General features: G+C 49.0%; 1 protein-coding gene across 6 annotated transcripts in view; it reads left to right on the forward strand.

Moving 5' to 3' along the window:
* ZNF341 (zinc finger protein 341) overlaps positions 1-18,087 on the forward strand; it is a 58,334-nt gene extending 40,247 nt beyond the window's left edge. For all 6 annotated transcript variants that reach the window (XM_023626377.2, XM_070247320.1, XM_070247317.1 and 3 more), the window contains 5 exons: positions 6,557-6,653; positions 8,175-8,307; positions 11,723-11,834; positions 12,103-12,173; positions 14,002-18,087. In XM_023626377.2, the coding sequence (XP_023482145.1) occupies positions 6,557-6,653; positions 8,175-8,307; positions 11,723-11,834; positions 12,103-12,173; positions 14,002-14,531 (943 nt within the window). In that variant the 3' untranslated portion in view covers positions 14,532-18,087. The remainder of the gene's footprint in view (positions 1-6,556; positions 6,654-8,174; positions 8,308-11,722; positions 11,835-12,102; positions 12,174-14,001) is intronic.
* Positions 18,088-18,344: the final 257 nt, after the last annotated feature.

The following is an 18,344-nucleotide window of genomic DNA, read 5'->3' on the forward strand; positions in this document are numbered from 1 at the left end:
ATATCTGTTAAGTCCATCTGGTCTAGTTTTTCATTTAACTCCACTGTTTCCTTGTTGACTTTCTGTCTGGATGATCTATCCATTGATGTAAGTCAGGTGTTGAGGTCCCCTACTATTATTATGTTGCTGTTAATTTCTCCCTTTAGGTCTGTCAATAGTTACCTTATATACTTTGGTGCTCCTGTGTTAAGTGCATATATATTCATAAGTGTTATATCCTCTTGGTGGAGTGTCCCTTTTATCATTATAGACTGCCCCTCTTTGCCTCTCATTGCCTGTTTTATCTGGAAGTCTACTTTGTCTGATATAAGTATGTCAACACCTGCTTTCTTTTGTTTGCCATTTGCTTGTATTTGTCCTCCATCCCTTCACTCTGAGCCTTTGTCTTTAGAGCTGAGATGTGTTTTCCTAGAGGCAGCATATTGTTGGGTCTTGTTTTTCAATCCATCCAGCTACTCTGTGTCTTTTGATTGGAGAATTCCATCCATTTACATTTAGATTGATTATTGATATATGAGGGCTTAATATTGCCATTTTATCTCTTGTTTCTGGTTGTTCTATATTTCCTTTGTTTCTCTCTGCTTGTATTTCTCACTGCCATTTCTGTTTGGTGGTTTTCTGTGATGGTTTTCTCAGTTTTCTCTTTATTTATGATTTGTGTCTCTGCTCTGATTTTTCATTTAGTGGTTACCGTGAGGTTTGTATAAAAGATCTTGTAGATGATATAGTCCGTTTTCTGATAGCCTGTTATCTCCATTAGCCTAAACAGGTTCCATCCCTTCCTCTTCCCCATCTAAGTTATTGTTGTCACAAATTATTCCATTTTGTGTTGTGAGTTTGTGATTTAAATGTTGTGTTGATAATTATTTTATTTTTTTTTAAAGATTTTTAATTTTTTTCCCTTTTTCTCCCCAAAGCCCCCTGGTACATAGTTGTATATTCTTCATTCTGGGTCCTTCTAGTTGTGGCATGTGGGATGGAGCCTCAGCGTGGTTTGATGAGCAGTGCCATGTGCATGCCCAGGATTCGAACCAATGAAACACTGGGCCGCTTGCAACGGAGCACATGAACTTAACCACTCGGCCACGGGGCCGGCCCCTATAATTATTTTTGATGCTTTCCTTCCCTTTATCTTTGATGTTGTAATTGAATGTTTGCTAACTTGTTTTCATAGATACCTGTAATTTCCTGATTTTGTCTGTCTGTTTATCTCCTTGCTCAAGGCTTTGCAAACCTTTGCCTTTTTGTTTCAGGTATGAGGGCATCGTTAATCATTTCTTGTGAGGGAGGGCTAGTGGCGATGAACTCCCTCAGCTTTTGTTTATCTGGGAAAGTTTTTATTTCTCCCTCATATCTGAAGGATAGTTTTGCTGGATAGAGTATTCTTGGTAGGAAGTTTTTGTCTTTCAGTATTTTGAATATTTCATTTCAATCTCTCCTAGCCTGTAAGATTTCTTTTTTTTTTTAATGATTTATTTTTATTTACTTTTTATTTTTCATTTTATTTGTGGGTCCTTCTAGTTGTGGCATGTGGGATGCCACCTCAGCATGGCTTGATGAGTGGTGCCGTGTCCATGCCCAGGATCCGAACCAGCAAAACCCTGGGCTGTGGAAGTGGATTGCATGGACTTAACCACTTGGCCACAGGGCTGGCCCTAGTTGTATATTTTAGTTGTGGGTCTTTCTAGTTGTGACATGTGGGATGCTGCCTCAGCATAGCATAATGAGCAGTCCTAGGTCCACGCCCAGGATCTGAACTGAGAATCCCCAGGCCACCGAAGCAGAGCATGCAAACCTAACCACTCATCCACGGGGCTGGCCCTGCTTGTAAGGTTTTTGCTGAGAAATCTGCTGAAAACCTGATAGGGGTTCCTGTGTGGATTATTTTCTTCTGCCTTGCTGCCCTTAATATTTTTTCTTTGTTATTGACTTTTGCCAGCTTTGCTATTGCATGCCTTGGAGAAGGTCTTTTTGCTTTCATGTAATTAGGAGTTCTGTTGTCTTCAGACACTTCAGTCCAGTTCTTTCCCCAGGTTTGGGAAGTTCTCAGCTATTATTTCTTTGAATAAGCTCTCTGCTCCTTTCTCCCTCCCTTCTCCCTCTGGAATACCAACAGTCCTTATGCTGCATTTCCTGATTGAGTCAGATTTTTCTCAAAGAATTTCTTCATTTTTTTTGTCTTTTCTCTTTTTTTAAAAGATTTTATTTTTTCCTTTTTCTCCCCAAAACCCCCAAGTACCTAGTTGTATATTTTAGTTGTAGGTCCTTCTAGTTGTGACATGTGGGCTGCTGCCTCAGCATGGCCTGATGAGTGGTGCCATGTCTGCGTCCAGGATCTGAACCAGTGAAACCCTGGGCTGCCAAAGCAGAGCACGTGAACTTAACCACTCGGCCACAGGGTGGGCTTTTTTTTTTTAAAGATTTTATAACGAGACTTGATTAAGTCTTAATTCTCTCTCCTCCTCCATCTGAAACATTTCTGTACTTCTGTCCTCTAAATTACTAATTCTGTCCTCTATGACATCAGCTCTGTTTTTTGTTTTGTTTAGTTTTTTTGGTGAGGAAGATTGGCCCTGAGCTAATGTCTGTTGCCAGTCTTCCCCTTTTTCTTTCTCTTTTTTTCTCCCCAAAGCTCCAGTACATAGTTGTATATCCTAGTTGTCAGTCCTTCTAGTTCTTCTATGTGGGATGCCACCACAGCATGGCTTGACAAGCAGTATGCAGGTCTGTGCCCAGGATCCAAACTGGTAAACCCTGGGCCACTGAAGCGGAGTGCACAAACTTAACCACTACTCCACTGGGCTGGCCCCTCAGCTCTGTTTTTTAAGGTTTCTAGATTGTTTTTTTTTTTATCTCATTCATTGTGTTCTTCATCTCCAGAATTTCTGTTTGTTTTTTTAAGAGTCTCAATCTCTTTTGTGAAGAATTCCTTCTGCTCACTAATTTTATTCCTGAGTTGATGGAACTGTCTTTCTGATTTTTCTTGTAACTCGTTGAGTTTCTTTATAACAACTTTTTTGAATTCTCTGTCACTTAGATTGTAAATTTTGGTGAGCTCAGGATCAGTTTCTGGAGACTTGTCATTTTGCTTCTGCTCTGGAGTGTTAATGAAGTTCTTCATGGTGTTTGATGAAGTGGCCCTTGCCAGTGCGTAGTGGTAGTATCAGATCACAGATTCCACCTGCCACCACTTGGGGGTGGGGGCAGGAGGTATGTTTCTGAACCCACCGCGTCTGCTGGAAGTTCTGTGGATAGGGCTCATCTCCGTTTGCCTGCTGGCCACAGTTGCTTGGCAGGTCACATATGCATAGGCACTATGATGTGGATTCGCTGCCTTGGCTGGTCCCCAGCCACTGGCACACTGCCAAGCTGGTGTGCACTGGCGGGGGGGGCTTTTGCGCACCCATGGGCGTGCTTTGTGCTCGGGGTGGTTCACCTGGGCTGCTGCACTTGGTGCAGTGGCTGAGCCCCGTCACTCAGTGTGGAGCATTCCTGTGGGCCAGGCTCCCGTTCTCTCTGAAAGCGAAAGCATTCATGCACAGGCCTGCCTGCTCCCCAACCTCCTCTTACAGTCACGCACCTGCTGCTGCCTGAGGACCTGTGACCTAGATCACTGCTGCCGGGGAGGGGAAGGGGATCCACTCACCTCCTCCCACTGCTTCCAGGGGATCCAGTACCTCCACCTTCAGATGTATGGCTGTGTGGATCTCTCAGACATCCTATTGTGCTTTGTAGGGAATCCTCTGTTGGTGAATGAATATCCGTTTGATTGTAACTTAGAGGGGCGAGACTAATGGAACAGCTCACTCCATGTGATGTGGACATCACTCTGCCTCTTCCTTGTGAACAGCTGCTTTGTATCCCCTTGCATGTGGACATGCTGTAATTTATTTAACTTGTCCCTTATTGCGGGACAGTTGGGTTATTTCCAGTTTGTCATTATTGCACACTTCGCTACAGGGAGCAACTTTGGACATACATCTTTGCTCGTTTGTAAATAAGTTCCTAGGACTGATTTTGCAGATAAAATCAAAGGGGAGTTTTAAAATGATTAGTTACTCACTTCAAAAAATAATTGTTATATGCAATATTTGAAAACTGCCAAAGGGCATAGAGTGAAAAGGAATTCTCTGTCCACCCTGACCCACTTCCCCATCCCACAGGCAATCGCTTTCAGGAAGTGTTCTTTTTTTTTTTAATTCTTCTTGGTGAGGAAGATTGACCCTAAGCTAACATCTGTTGCCACTTTTCCTCTTTTTGCTTGAGAAAGGATGCCACTGAGCTAACATCTGTGCCAGTCTTCATCTATTTTGTATGTGGGTTGCTGCCACAGCATGGCTTGAGGAACAGTATGTAGGTTTGTGCCTGGGATCCAAACCTGCGAACCCCAGGCCACTGAAGCAGAGCATGGGAACTTACCTACTACGCCACTGGGCTGGCCCCAGGATGTAGTCTTTTGTAACTTATTTTGACATAATTTCAGACTTCCAGAAAAGTTGTAAGAATAGTACAAACAATTCCCACATATACCCTTCACCCAAATTTCCCATGTTAACTTTTTACCACATTTGCCTTATCATATTCTGAGCTATTTGAGAATAACTTGCAGACATAATGCTTTTTCTCTTTCTCTTTAGTGTGTATTTTCTAAACACAAGGATAACCTCTTATATGAGCACAGTGTGGTTATCAAAATCAGGAAGCTAATTCAGTACAATTCTGTTATTGTAATCTACAGACCTTATTCCAAAATTTCCAATTGTTCCAATAACATCCTTTGTAGACAGAAAAATGTTTTTTTCTGGCCCAGACCCAACCCAGGATCGCACGTTGCATTCAGTTGTCGTGTCTTTTTTCTCCTTTAGGCTGGAACAGTTCCTTCTTCTGTCTTTGTCTTTCGTGACCTTGATGTTTTTGAAGAAGATAGGCCAGTGATTTTGTGGAATGTCCTTGGTTTGGGTTTGTCTGATTTGACGTCAGGTTAGGTCCAGGATCAGTACTTTTGGCAGAAATATCACAAAGTGACTCCATGTCCCTCTCAGCACATTATATCAAGAGGCACATGACATGGGTTTGCCCATTGCTGGGGTTGTTACCTTAGATGACTTAGTTAGGGTGGTATTTCTGGCAGAGAGTTTTAATTTTAATAGTTATTGCTAAACTGCCTCCCACATAAAGCTAGTCTCCTTGCCTCCAAAGCCTGTGCGATTCCTGGCCCCTCTCTCCCACCAGCTTGCAAGGTCTCTACCCTCCTGGTAGCTCTCCTGCTCCCCCGCCTCCCCTTTCTTTCTCGCCATCTGGAGGCGTTTAGCCTGTGGTTTTCAGTGTGTGGTCTGAGGAGGTCCCCTGGGTTCGCCACAGGTGCAGGCTGCCTGCTGGTTTCCCACAGTGGCCCTGGTGTACAGGTGGCAGGGCTCATGCTTCTGTTTTTGGCAGGAATTCCCTACCTTCCTGCAGCATTCCACACTGGGACTGTGTTGTAAACGGATCCATTTGTGGCAAATGTTTTCGTGATAGGGAGACGGTGGGGTCTTTTCTTCAGAGTGGCTTGTGGTCTGAAATGGCTATTTTGAAGGCATGTGAGCCACAGTGATGTCTGTGAGCTGTTTGGCACAGTTGTGCCCTTCGACTCCTGTGACAGTCTTAAGAATGAACGAGGGACAAGTCCATTTGGGATTCCCACCCCATTTTGTGGATGAGGAAACTGAGGTCAGAGATGGGAAGGAGCCAGGCCTGGATCCTTGTCTGTTGTGTAATAGATTGTCACTGGTACTCAGAGTAGGCTATGAACAGGATAGATATTGTTCTTGCCTCCAGAGCCCACTTGCTGGTGGAGGAGACAGATAATAGTCAAGTAAGCAAATAAATAAAATAATTCAGATTCTAAGTGCTAAGAAGAAAATAAAGCTGGGTGACATCTTAGGGCGTGGCTGGGGGTAGGCAGTGGGGGGCACCTTGAGACAGGGTCATCAGGGAGGTGACATTTGAACTGAGATGTGAAGAAGGAGAAGTTGGTGCCTAGTGAAGGACTTAGGGAAGAGTGTTCCAGATCATAGAAACAGCAAGTGCAAATGCCCTGAGGTGGGATTGAGCTTGGTGTGTTAGAGGTACCTCAAGGAGGCCCGGGTGGCAGGAGCAGAGTGAGTGAGGCAGGCCATGGAGAAAGATGAAGTCTGAGAGGTGGGAGTGGGTCAGGCCAGTAGGGCCTTGTAGGCCGAGGTGGGGACTTTTAAGTGAGGATGTGACAAAGTCTGATTTTGATTTTTAAAGGCTCCTGCTGCCTCCCCCATGGACAGTGGACTACAGGGGGTTGGGGTGGGGGAGGGCAAGGAGGCCAGTGAGAGGCTACTGCACATGTCCAAGCGAGAGACAATGGCAGCGTGGACTAGGTGGAGGCAGTGGCACACGAGAAGAGTGGACTAATTCAGAATGAATTAAATGTAAGATTTTGCCTCCAAATGTCGCCCCTAGGGGAGGGGAGGGCTGGTTCCTGCACCTGCTGGGCGTGTCCAGGCCCCTCACACTACTCTTACTTTTCCTGCTCCTTCCCATTCAGGTGTGTCAAATGCGTCAACAAATATTCCACGCCTGAGGCCTTGGAGCACCACCTACAGACCGCCACTCACAACTTCCCCTGCCCGCACTGCCAAAAGGTGGGTCCCGCCGCCCTTTCCTGCCAGGGCCGACGACAGGGGCAAGAGGTGGTGGAGCGAACGTGGCACCGTCTCCTTCTCCCCTCCCACCTCGGTAGTGCAGGCAGAGGCAGGGCTTGCCTCCACAGACTATGCCTCATCTTTGAAAAGAAGAGCTCTGCCTGGCCCTCCTTACCGGCAGACGCCTGTGGGCCGTCCCAGGGCTGCTGCTGGCCCAGGCCCAGCGTCTGAACAGCGTCCTTCAGCTTCCTGATGTGTTATTACCCTTGTTATTATTGGTTCTTCTTGTCCATGACTCTGGAAGCCCTCGCTCAAGCCTGTCCCTTAATATCATCAAATATTCAGGCATGTTCCAGTTGTCTTAGAGACATCGTAATTTTTGTAAAGTTTGTTTGAATCAGGTCCATATGTTGCAATTGGTGGATACAACCAAAGTTTCTGTTAATCTACAGGTCCCCCCACCAGTGCTGCTTTTGTTCTTTCTTTCAATTTATTTGTTGAAGAGACTGGGCTGTTGGTCCTGTGGAGTTTCCCGAAGTCTGGGTTGTGCCGATTGCATCCCCCTCCTGTGTGTAACTTGTTTCTCTGTCTCACTCATTTTCGTACAACCTTACACAGCAGATTTTCCAGGACAGCCCTGGTTTCACTTCGGCCTCCTTGTAGATGTTTCTAAGTATAGAGGCTAATTTTGAGCTTTGGAATTTGTGGTCCAGATAAAAGTTATCATCGGTTAAGCAAGAACCGTGTGCCAGATGCTGTTCTGAGCATTTTACCTGAATTGACTCATTTAACCCTAGGAGGTAGGCATAGTATTACTATCCCCATTTTACAGATGGGGAAAGCAAGGCACAGAAAGGTCACTCAGCTAGGAAATGGTGGCACTAATAAGTAGTGGGGCAGTTGGGTCTGTGTCCTTGCCGCTGCTCTATACCAAATGGGTGAAAAAAATGAATGAATGCCCTTCGTGTAACTGGGCAGGAAGGAGACATTTGGTTATTCAGTCAGTCATTTTTTCATTCGTTCCTTACTTGTCAGTCATTGGACTCAGGGCCTGTGTTGGGGAAGGAAAGCCCCTCTCTGTCCTCTCAGAGATCCCGGATATGCGAAGGGCTGTGATTCAGTGGGTTAAAGGCTGATTTTAAAAATGCAGGTGGACATTCAAGGGTGGAATTTGCCTTACTTGGCATGGCATTGTGGAGTCAGGGAGGGCTTCATGGAAGTAGTGACACCTGAGTTGGGTCTTAAAGGATGAGTAGGAGTTTGTCAGACTCAAACAGAAAGGCCCTTTGGGTAGAAAAAACAGCCTAGGTAGAAGCTCAGAACAGGCATGTTTTGACTGGGCTTATGGGTAAGTAGAGGGAACTGTGAGGGTCTCAGGGCTGAACCTGACATTAGGGGCCTGACCCCTGGTGGGCAGAAAGGAAGGTGTTTCTATAAGGGCTGGAAATGAGGCGCCCCTTGAGCTCGGAAGGTGGTGAGGGCTGGTGAGTCAGACCTGAAGCTGACTCCTCTCTTCTACAGGTGTTTCCTTGCGAACGCTACCTGCGACGTCACTTGCCCACCCATGGCAGCGGGGGCAGGTTCAAGTGCCAGGTGTGCAAGAAGTTCTTCCGGCGGGAGCACTACCTCAAACTGCATGCTCACATCCACTCAGGTGGGCACCCTGCCCCCCACCCACTCCTGCCTCCCCTTCTCCCCCTCCCCCGAATCCCCTCTCTGTTCTCCCTCCCGTCCCCCTTCAGCCCCCTTCTCTCCCCCCCCCCGCTGCCCCCCCCTTCTCCATCCCCCTCCCACCTCCTCCCTGGCCCCCTTCCCACCTGCCCTCTCAAGTGAACGAGAGGTTCCCACCGACACTAGAGCAGAGATGAGCCCGTAGAGGCTGATGGGGGACTCTTGGCTCTGTCCCCTGAGAGTCAGCCCCCTCAGACCGTTCTGAGCCTCTGGGGGTGGGGGCACTGTTCTCAATGCAACATTCCCACCCAAACCTGGACAAAATCCCCTCTCCTTGGTTCTCCATTTGAGATACAGTGACATTTTGTTTTTGATCTTTAAAATTTTTTTCTTTTCCTGAGGAAGATTAGCCCTGCCCTGAGCCAACATCTGTGCCAACCTTCCTCTGCTTTATATGTGGATCACTGCCACAATGTGGCTGAAGAGTGGTATAGGTCTGCACCTGGGATCTGAACTTGTGAACCCAGGCCGCCAAAGCAGAATACGCCCAACTTAACCCCTACACCATGGGGCTGGCCCAAAAATGTTTTCTTTATTAGTTAAAAATTTTGGTTTTCTTTTTCATTGAAAAGGATCCAAAGATTGAGGAAACCTGAGGAGAAAGTCCTTGATAATTCAAATCATTTATAATGAAAGTAAACCCTCCTCTCACCTCAAGATGAATAATCTCAATGTTTTTCAATTTTGTTTTTTTTTTTTTAACTGTGACCTATGGTAAAAAAACACATTTTATATTGCAATTCAGGAAACACATATATACACATAGAATATATTGAAACGAAAGTTTCGCAAAGAAACGTTTCCTATTCTGTTCAATTTTGGTTGTTAAAATAATCACCAACAGGTTGTGACTCACAGTTTGCAGTTTGAAAAATATTCCTACTTCTTCCCAAAGGTAGTAGCTGTTAGTGATCTAGCCGGGGTCATCCTAGTATTATCTTACTATGCAAAACACTTATTTACTTTTACACAAATAAGCACCTACTATAATCCCATTATGCACCTTTTTTTCTTCACCTATCAATGTACCTTGAAGATGTTCCCCAATAGCACCTCCTTTTTCTCAGCTGCGTAGTATTCTGCTGTGTTTACTATCTTTTATTTAACCAGTTCCCTGTGGATGGTCACTTAAATTATTTTTCAGCTGTTACTTTGTATACACAATGCTGTGTGGGTCCCTTGGCAAGCTTTTTGCAGTCTATCTGCAGTGTATATTCCTAGCAGTGGCAGTGCGAGGTTAAAATGTGTGTGCGGTACTGAGTTTCAGTTTGGGATGTTGAAAACGTTCTGGAAGGGATGGTGGTGATGGTTGCACAACAGTGGAGATATACTTAATGCCATTGAATTGTACACTTAAAGGTGGTTATAATGGTAAATTTTATATTATAAATATTTTGCCCAGTAAAAGAAGAAATAAAAGTAGATATATTGGTAATTTTGATAGATATTACCAAATTACTCTATTTTTTTAAAAATTCTATTATTATTCAAAAGTAATAGATGGGGCCAGCCTGGTGGCACAGTGGTTAAGTGCGCACATTCCGCTTTGGCAGCCTGGGGTTCACTGGTTTGGATCCCGGGTGCGGACATGGCACCACTTGACAGGCCATGCTGTGGTAGGTGCCCCACATATAAAGTAGAGGAAGATGGGCATGCATGTTAGCTCAGGGCCAGTCTTCCTCAGCAAAAAGAGGAGGATTGGCAGCAGTTAGCTCAGGGCTAATCTTCCAAAAAACAAAAAAGTAATAGATGCATGTTGTAAAAATGGAAGCAGTATAGAAATACATATAATAAAATGGTAAATTCCAGGCCAGCCCAGTGGCATAGTGGTTAAGTTTGTGCACTCTACTTCAGCAGCCCAGGGTTTGCCGGTTCAGATCCTGTGTGAGGACCTACATACCGCTCATCAAGCCATGCTGTGGCAGCATCCCATATGCAAAATAGAGGAATATTGGCACAGATGTTAGCTCAGTGACAATCTTCCTGAAGCAAAAAGAGGAAGATTGACAACAGATGTTAGCTTAGGGCCAATCTTCCTCACACACACACACACAAAAAAACAGGTAAATTCCTCCTACAAATCCTAATTGCTACTGAGGGAGTTTGGTGTGTACCCTCCTCCACCTTTCTCCTTGCATATTCTGTGTATATACAAACACATATGGCTGGGGCTTTTTTGGACCATAGGCATTGTATTTTTTTCTAACAAAAACGGGACTGTGTTAAGCTGTTCCACAGCTTTCTTTTCCTTCTAGCAATATGTCCGAGACATCTTTCCAGATCAGAAAACACAAATTGACTGTAATCTTTTTAAGGACTCCAGAGAGCATTCCATTATAAGGACCAGAATTTCCTTAATTGCTGGGGGCTGGCATTTTCTGAAAGTACTTTATTCGTTCCAGAGGGAGAATAGAGAGGAATAATGGCAGGAAATCCAAACAGCCCAGTAACAGCCTTTTGCCAAAAGACATTGTGACCCCTGACCCCTCTCAGGTCAGAGCTCCCCCCACAGTGGGTTCTGCAGCGGGGTGATCTGGGGAGACCCAAGTGGGCTCTGGATCATGCTGCTGGGCTGGAATCTTAGCGCCCCCAACCGCTACGTGTCGACCTATGAACTTCAGTCTTCTCATCTATAAAATGGGGGTAATGACAGTAGTTACCTCATGGTTTGTTGCAAGGGTTCAATTAGTTAAGGTGTAATTCCCCCTTTCTCGTGGTGAACCCTGTTTCAGTAAATGCCATGGCCACCCACCCTGTCATCCGGCCCACGCCTTAGGCTCATCGTTGACTCTTCCCTTCCTCTCACACCCCACAGCTGGTCCCCTGGCCAGGGCCCCTGATTCTGCTTTCCCAACATGGCCAGTGCTTGACCACATCCCATTTCTTGCACGTCCATCCTGCCTCCGCCCTCACCCGCTCAGTCTGTCCTCTGCACGCAGCCGGAGGGAGCCTGCGAAACTCTTAAGTCAGATCCTGTCCCTCCTCTGCTCAGCCCCTCTGGTGGCTTCTTATCTGACTCAGGGTAAACTCCAAAGTCCTTCCTTGGCCTTCCAGGCCCTCGCTGTTGGGCCCGGCTGCCCTGCTGGCCTCATCTTCTGCCTCGTATCCCCACCCCCATTCCAGCCACACTGGCCTCCTCATTGTTCTCCTTACCTGACCACCCCATCTAAAATAGCCCCCTCTTCTCCTTGGCAGAACAAAGTTGTGAGGAAGGCGAGAGGCTGTTTTCTCCCGGGCCACCTTCCGAGAGGAGCTACTGTCCTCTAGAGGGAGCTCCCTGTGGCCCCTGTCTAGACTCTCTCTCACGAGACCCTCATCCCCATCTGTGTCTCCTGCAGGTGAAAAGCCCTACAAATGCTCGGTGTGTGAGTCCGCATTCAACCGCAAGGACAAACTGAAGAGACACATGTTGATTCATGAGCCATTCAAGAAGTACAAATGCCCCTTCTCGTGAGTGGAGACTGGCCTGGGTGGGAGGGGACGGGTTCCCCCCCCACCCCCCGCCCCGGGACAGAGAGATGTCAGGTCTGAGAGCTGGAGGCCCTTGTCCCTTTTTTCCTTTCCTGGGCCCTGCCTGCCTGCTCCACTCCCCACCCTGCTTCCTCGCCCAGCCCTTCGAGTGGACAAGGGGCTCCCCCATGCCTAGGGCTGGCAGAGGGGCCAGCAAGAGGGTCCTGAGCTTGGTGAGCACCCCCTGACCAGTGGCTTTGGGTTCTAGGACACACACAGGCTGCAGTAAGGAGTTCAACCGGCCAGACAAGCTGAAGGCTCATATCCTCTCCCACTCGGGTAAGTGACTCATGAGCCTGCCAGGAGGTCTGGTTCAGCTCAAGTCCCCGGGGGCAGGCCCACCAGAAAAGCAGACACATCCCATGAAGCTTATTATCCCTGCCTGATACATTCCCACCAACAGACTTTCACTAATGTGAGCCATCAGCCAGGCCTGTGTTAGGGTCCTCAGGGTGCACAGAGCCGAGTCAGACACAGTCCTGCAGGCTGAGGGGGATGCCGACCTGAGAGGACAGAACTGTGAGTCAGAGAGGTGCCTGGTGTGAAGTGGTGTGGGTCAGGTATGGAGGGAGATCAGATTCTGACTGGGTCAGAGACATGGCCAGGAAGGCTCCTTGGTCCTCCTGGCAAAGCAGGGCAGCTGAGGTATGGAGCAGGGGTCTCCACACCACTCCTCAGTTTCTGGGGCTCCATGGAGCTTCCCCAGGGGCTGCTGCTTCCCCAGAACAGCTTGCCTGGCTTTCCACTGCCCTTTGGTCTAGAACAGAGTTTTTCAGCCTCAGCATTATTGATATTTTGGGCCAGAGGGTTTTTTGTTCTGAGGGACTGCCCTGTGCACTGTAGGATGTTTATCAGCATCCCTGGCCTCTACCTATTAGATCTTAGTGGCATGTCCCCCACAGTTATGACAACCAAAAAATGTCCCCAAGGGACAGCCAAAAGTCCCCTGGGGGGTAAAATCACCCCTGGTTAAGAACTACTGGTTTACAAGAAGAATTTAGTGGCTAAAGAAAGTTTGAAAACTGGGAGAGTGGATCAAGAACTTGAAGACAGAGGGCCTGGGTTTGAGTCTTGGCATTACCACTGGCCTGCTGGGTGACCTCAGGCAAGTCACTGCCCCTCTCTGAGCCGTAATCCCAGGGAGGCTGAGGGGGCTATGGCCCAGGCTGTGTGTGGGCTGGAGCTGACTTTGTGGTGGATATGGAGGCAGCAGTGATTTTCATTCAGTGAGTGAGAACCTACTGCGTATTGGGCACCGGAAGGGCCTCAGGGGACTCAGTCAGGCAGAGCCCCACCCTGCCTTCCTGGGAAAGCGTAACGTTTAGTGGCAGAGATCAAAAATGAACAGCCAACAAATAAGTATGTCACACCAAAGTATGCTGAGTGCAAAGATGGAAATGAACGCAGTGATGAGGCAGAGAAAGAAGGGGGGCCGGTATCAGGGAGGGCCTCCCTGAGGAGGTGACATGAGGACTGAGAACTGAGGGATGAGAAGAACCAGGAAATGGCTTCTGGGGTGAGGAAGCAGCAAGTGCAGATCCTCCAGCCAGGAAAGAGACTGGGGGGTGTTTGAGACAAGGAAAGGCAGGCGGAAGGCCCGGAGCACAGAGAGTGAGGCGGGGGATGGGGCTGAGAAGCAGAGGGGTGGTCAGACTGCATGGGCTTTGTGGGAAACGTGGGGAATCTCTGGAGGGTTTGGAGCCAGGAATGTCATGATCCTCTGTTTGTTTTACAAAGATGTCTCAGCTGCCCTGTAGAGAATGGTCTGCGGGGGCCGGGGTGAGGCGGGCAGACCAAGAGAGGAGAGATGCGATGGTGACCTGGCAAAGTTAGTGAAGGTTGGGGACTGAGTGGGCCATTCCAGGCAGGGGGAAACAGCAAGTGCAAAGCCCCAGAGGCAGGTGTCAGCTTGGTGCATTTGAGGAGAGCAAATGTGGCTAGCCCAGAGTGAATGGCTGGGAGAATGTGAGAGATACTAGAGGGAGCAGGGCCCAGATCACAGAGAAGCTTGTAGGGCAAGCTGAGAGACTGGGTTGTATGCCAAGTGCAGAGGCCCTATTGCAGGTGAGGGTCTGGTCCGTCTCACTGACTTCCCCTCACTCCCCAGGCATGAAGCTCCACAAGTGCGCCCTGTGCAGCAAGTCCTTCAGCCGCCGCGCCCACCTCGCTGAGCACCAGCGCGCCCACACGGGCAACTACAAGTTCCGCTGTGCTGGCTGTGCCAAGGGCTTTTCCCGCCACAAGTACCTCAAGGATCACCGCTGCCGCCTCAGCCCCCAAAAGGACAAGGACCTACAAGCCCGGCGGCCTCCCCGGAGGAGGGCAGCCCCCCACAGCAGCAGCAGTGGTGGGCACAAAGTGGTGACCCCCCTGCCCGACCCGCTGGGGCTGGAGGAGCTGAAGGACGCAGGGGCTGGGCCGGTGCCTGAGGCTGCCCCAGGCAAGCCGCCCTTCTCGGAACCAGATGCTGTGCTGTCCATTGTAGTGGGTGGCACAGTGGGTGGCGAACCTGAGCTGGTAGTGCCTGGGCATGCCGAGGGCCTGGGCTCCAACCTGGCACTGGCAGAGCTGCAGGCAGGGACCGAGGGCCCGTGTGCCATGCTCGCTGTGCCCGTCTATATCCAGGCCTCGCAGTGATGGTCCTGTGGCATTTGCTCCCTCGGCCCGGCCTGATGCTCCCCTTGGGGTCTGGGGCCTCTGGGGGCAGAGTAGAGGTCCTTCCCAGTGGAAACAAGCCATCGGCTGAAGTCCTTTTGGAATGTCATTTGTAAACCCTGGCCCGTGGCTGCCCTGCTGCCTCCCCTATCCCACTGCAAAGCCCTGCAGCCTTCTGGGATCTGAGGCAGGGGTGACGGAGAGAGATGGCCGACCCTCAGCCGCCCAGGGTCTGGCTGATCTGGGCTGGTGGTCCAGGCCACCTGAGAGAGAAGCCAGGGTGGTCCTGCCCACCCTTCTTCCGGGCTACCTCAGGGTGGCCTCTAGTCGACTGCTCTTCGGGAGATCTGACATGGTTGGAGCCCTTATCTGCTGGACTTTTCCGCATACGGTTCCCACAGCATCCCCAGATGAGTCTATGATGTAGGCATTTAGGAGGCCCTCGAGTGTTGTGGTTAGAATACAGCTATCGGCCAGATCTGGCTTCAAATCCAAGTGCTGCTACTCACTTGCTGCGTGACCTTGGGTAAATCACTTCACTTCTCTGAGCCCTGTGTTCCTCATCTGTACAGTGAGGTTTATGACAGTACTACCTCATAGGGCTGTTATGGGGATCCAGTATGATGAAATATGCAAAGGACTTGGCATAGTACCCAGCACTCAGAAAGTGCTCATGTATATTTTTATCAAAATGTGTGTCCACATGGCTCAGGCCCCAACTTTGGCAGTTTCTTTCTTAGTCCCTAGGTGACAGCACTCCCCCCTCCAAGTGTGTGGGGGCAAAGGGGTCCAGTGGCTCCTCCCACACGGCCATGCTGATCCATTAGCCATGGTCATAAAGGAAGGAGCAGGTTTGGTGTTCCCAGATGGTTATTTCAGAACATGGCCCATGGAAACACCCAGGGGGAGGCGTTTAACTTGCTTTTGAAAGTACAGGATCCTGGGCCTCTCCCCAAACCCTTTGGAATCAGAAACTTGGACCAGAGCCAGAGAGGTCCATCTCGAGCCAGCCTCTGGAGGGCTGTAGACGCCCCTACCTCCAGCACTCCCTCCCTCCTCCCCCGCTGGTCCAGGGTGAAGCAGACCAGGCTCAGCAGCAGGCAGGGGAGTAGAAAAGGGGCCTTAACTGATGGTTCCTCATTTATCTTTGCAACCACCCTGCTGGGCCACACTGCCTCAGTTACAGGAGAAGAAACTGAGGCTCGAAAGGGTACAGGGGAGGACGCGGCAGAGCTGTCTCGCTCAGTTGGTGACCAGGGTTCCTTGAAGGCTTGCACAGCCCTCAGACATCTGTGCTGGGGCCCAGGGCTGGAGCTCAGAGCAGGCCCGACACCCCACATCCTCAGGGAGGAAATGATGCAGTGGGAGGGACACAGGAGGCTGGAATGCACAGCTGAGGGGGTGAGGGCTGTAAGTGTGCCCAGCCCTCAAAAAGGCCAGAGGAGGGACTGGTGGGGACAGGAAGCCTGGGAGGAGGTGACATTGAGCTGGGCCTTGACGCAAAGTGTTTTGATGGATGGATAGACAGAGGAAGTCGTGTCAGGTAGAGCAAGGCATGAGCGAAGACCTCGAGGTATGACAGTGCAAGGCTTGTCGTGCTCCAGGGCCCATGAACGGTCCAGGGTGACCAGAGATCTGGGGACAGTGGATAGATCATGAGACTCGCCAGTACACTTCACGCTTCCACGCGATGGACGGTGTACCGAGCCTTTTGTGCCACATCACCTCAGCCCCGTCAGGTGAGAGTTGTTACTTTCCTTATTTTACAGGTGAGGAAACAGGCACAGAGAGGCAGAGTCTCTTGCCCAGGCTCACACAGCTAGTAAGGCGGTGAGCTGGGATTCAAGCTGGGCGGCCCGCCTCCGTGTGCTCTTAGTCGCTCGCTCTATTGAGAAAGGGGCTGATGTCGAGTCAGAGCGAGCCTTGGATGTCGGGTTAAGGAATGGGACTCTATTCCCTACAGAAGGGAGGAGTCACGGGAGGGGTTAAACATTTTTTAAAATTGTAACAGTGACATTAAAGGAAATGTTAAAAACCACATCTCCATCCTAATACACAGCTATTTAAATTATTTCTCTCTTCTTCCTGTCGCTGTACGCATGCGTGTACATTGACCAGTCCTGAGGACTAATATTTACTTATTTACTAGGCACTTATCACCTGCCTGGCACTATCCTAAGTACTTTGAGGTGGGTGGTACTTTTAATCCCATTTTACAGCTGAGACGAGGCAACAGGACCAGCAAGGTTAAGCACACAGCAAAGTCACACAGCAGTAAGTGGCAGAGCCAGGCCACAGAACAAAGGACATATCAAGATCAGGTCTAATATTTAATAGATGTGGAGTTGGACTACAGGGGAGGAGGCTGGGGCAATATTGGGGTTCCCATAGCTGAACTCCTGCTAGGTTGGCAGACGGGGGGACTGAGGCCCAGAGAGGGGAAGGCCCTTGGTCAGAGGTCTCAGAGAGTTGATGACAGAGCTGCTCCAGGACCGCAGGGCCCTTCACAGAGCCCCGAGATGCTGGACGGGGTGTAGTGTAAAAAGAGGGGCTGTCCTGGGCATCCAGGGCCCCCCGGACTTTGGCATCAGGCAGAGCTGGGTTTGAATCCTGGCTCTGCCCCCTCCCAGCTGTGTGACTGTGGCAAGTCACTTCCCCTCTCTGAACCTGAGTGTCCTTAGGTGTCAAATGGGGAGAATAATAGTACCTACGCAATGAGGTGGTTGTCACAATTCCAGAGAGAAAATTCAGGTAAAGTGAGATCACAGATTGGCAGCCCATGGGTTGAATGCAGCCTAAAGACAGACTTTGGCTTTCAAAATGTTTGAGAAAAATGAGCCAACATTTAAAAATAATGAAATTAAAAACCAGCAGGAGTGAAAAGTGAGATGCATTCTCTCTGTGTCACGAACAAGACCAGGTGCCTGCCCTCCCTTATGTTGGAGGCCTAGCCAGAGCAATAAGGCCAGAAAGGGAAGGAGCAGTAAGAATCAGAAAAGGTGAAATAATAGCAAGGTTGTTGAAATATATAAAAATTTACTGTGTTCCTATACTCCAGAAGCAATTAGAAAATGTCATTAAGATTGGGAGATTTCAGATAAAAGTCTGGGTTTTTGACTTTATTGAAAGTTGGGGTATCTGGCACAGTGAGGCAGTGGTCAGGTGGAGCTGGGCTAGCCAGCCCCTTTCGATGGGCACGTGCATTCCAGATGCCATAGTCCCTGCTCTTCCCTGCTGTCTCCCTGACATTGCAGCTGAATGTCCGTTTCTATTTACTGAACTTGTGTTGATTTATCTTAGAGAAATATTTATAATTTCCTATGTCTCTCAAAAGTGGGAAAACCAGATGACCAGAGGGGGTCATGTGATTTTTTGTGCTCTGGCCCCCTTTACTCATCTGTCTTACTGTCTGGGCTCTGTGAGTATATGACCTGAGGAACCCTGCAAATCCTGCCTCCTGTGCCCCTCCCCCTTCCAGTCCTCTGTCTGCCTCTAAGCTAGCTGGCCTCAGTTTTCTGTCAATAAATGTGGAAAGTTGTGTCTTGTCTAACTTTACTGACTCTCTCCTAAGTTCCGAGCCCTGTGCTCTGTGCCTTATTTACATGTCACGGAGTCCTCAAGACACCCTTGGAAGCAAGCTCTATCACACCCGTTTTACAGATGGGGAAACCAAGGCTCAGAGAGGTATAGTGACCTGCCCAAGGACTCACAGGCAGAATGTGTGGAGCTGTGCTTCAAATCCAGGACTGACGGACTCCCAAGTGCCTGCCTTGGCTCATGATCTCAGGATCTCTA

Source organism: Equus caballus, chromosome 22 (assembly GCF_041296265.1).
Source record: "Equus caballus isolate H_3958 breed thoroughbred chromosome 22, TB-T2T, whole genome shotgun sequence".
NCBI lineage: Eukaryota > Metazoa > Chordata > Mammalia > Perissodactyla > Equidae > Equus > Equus caballus.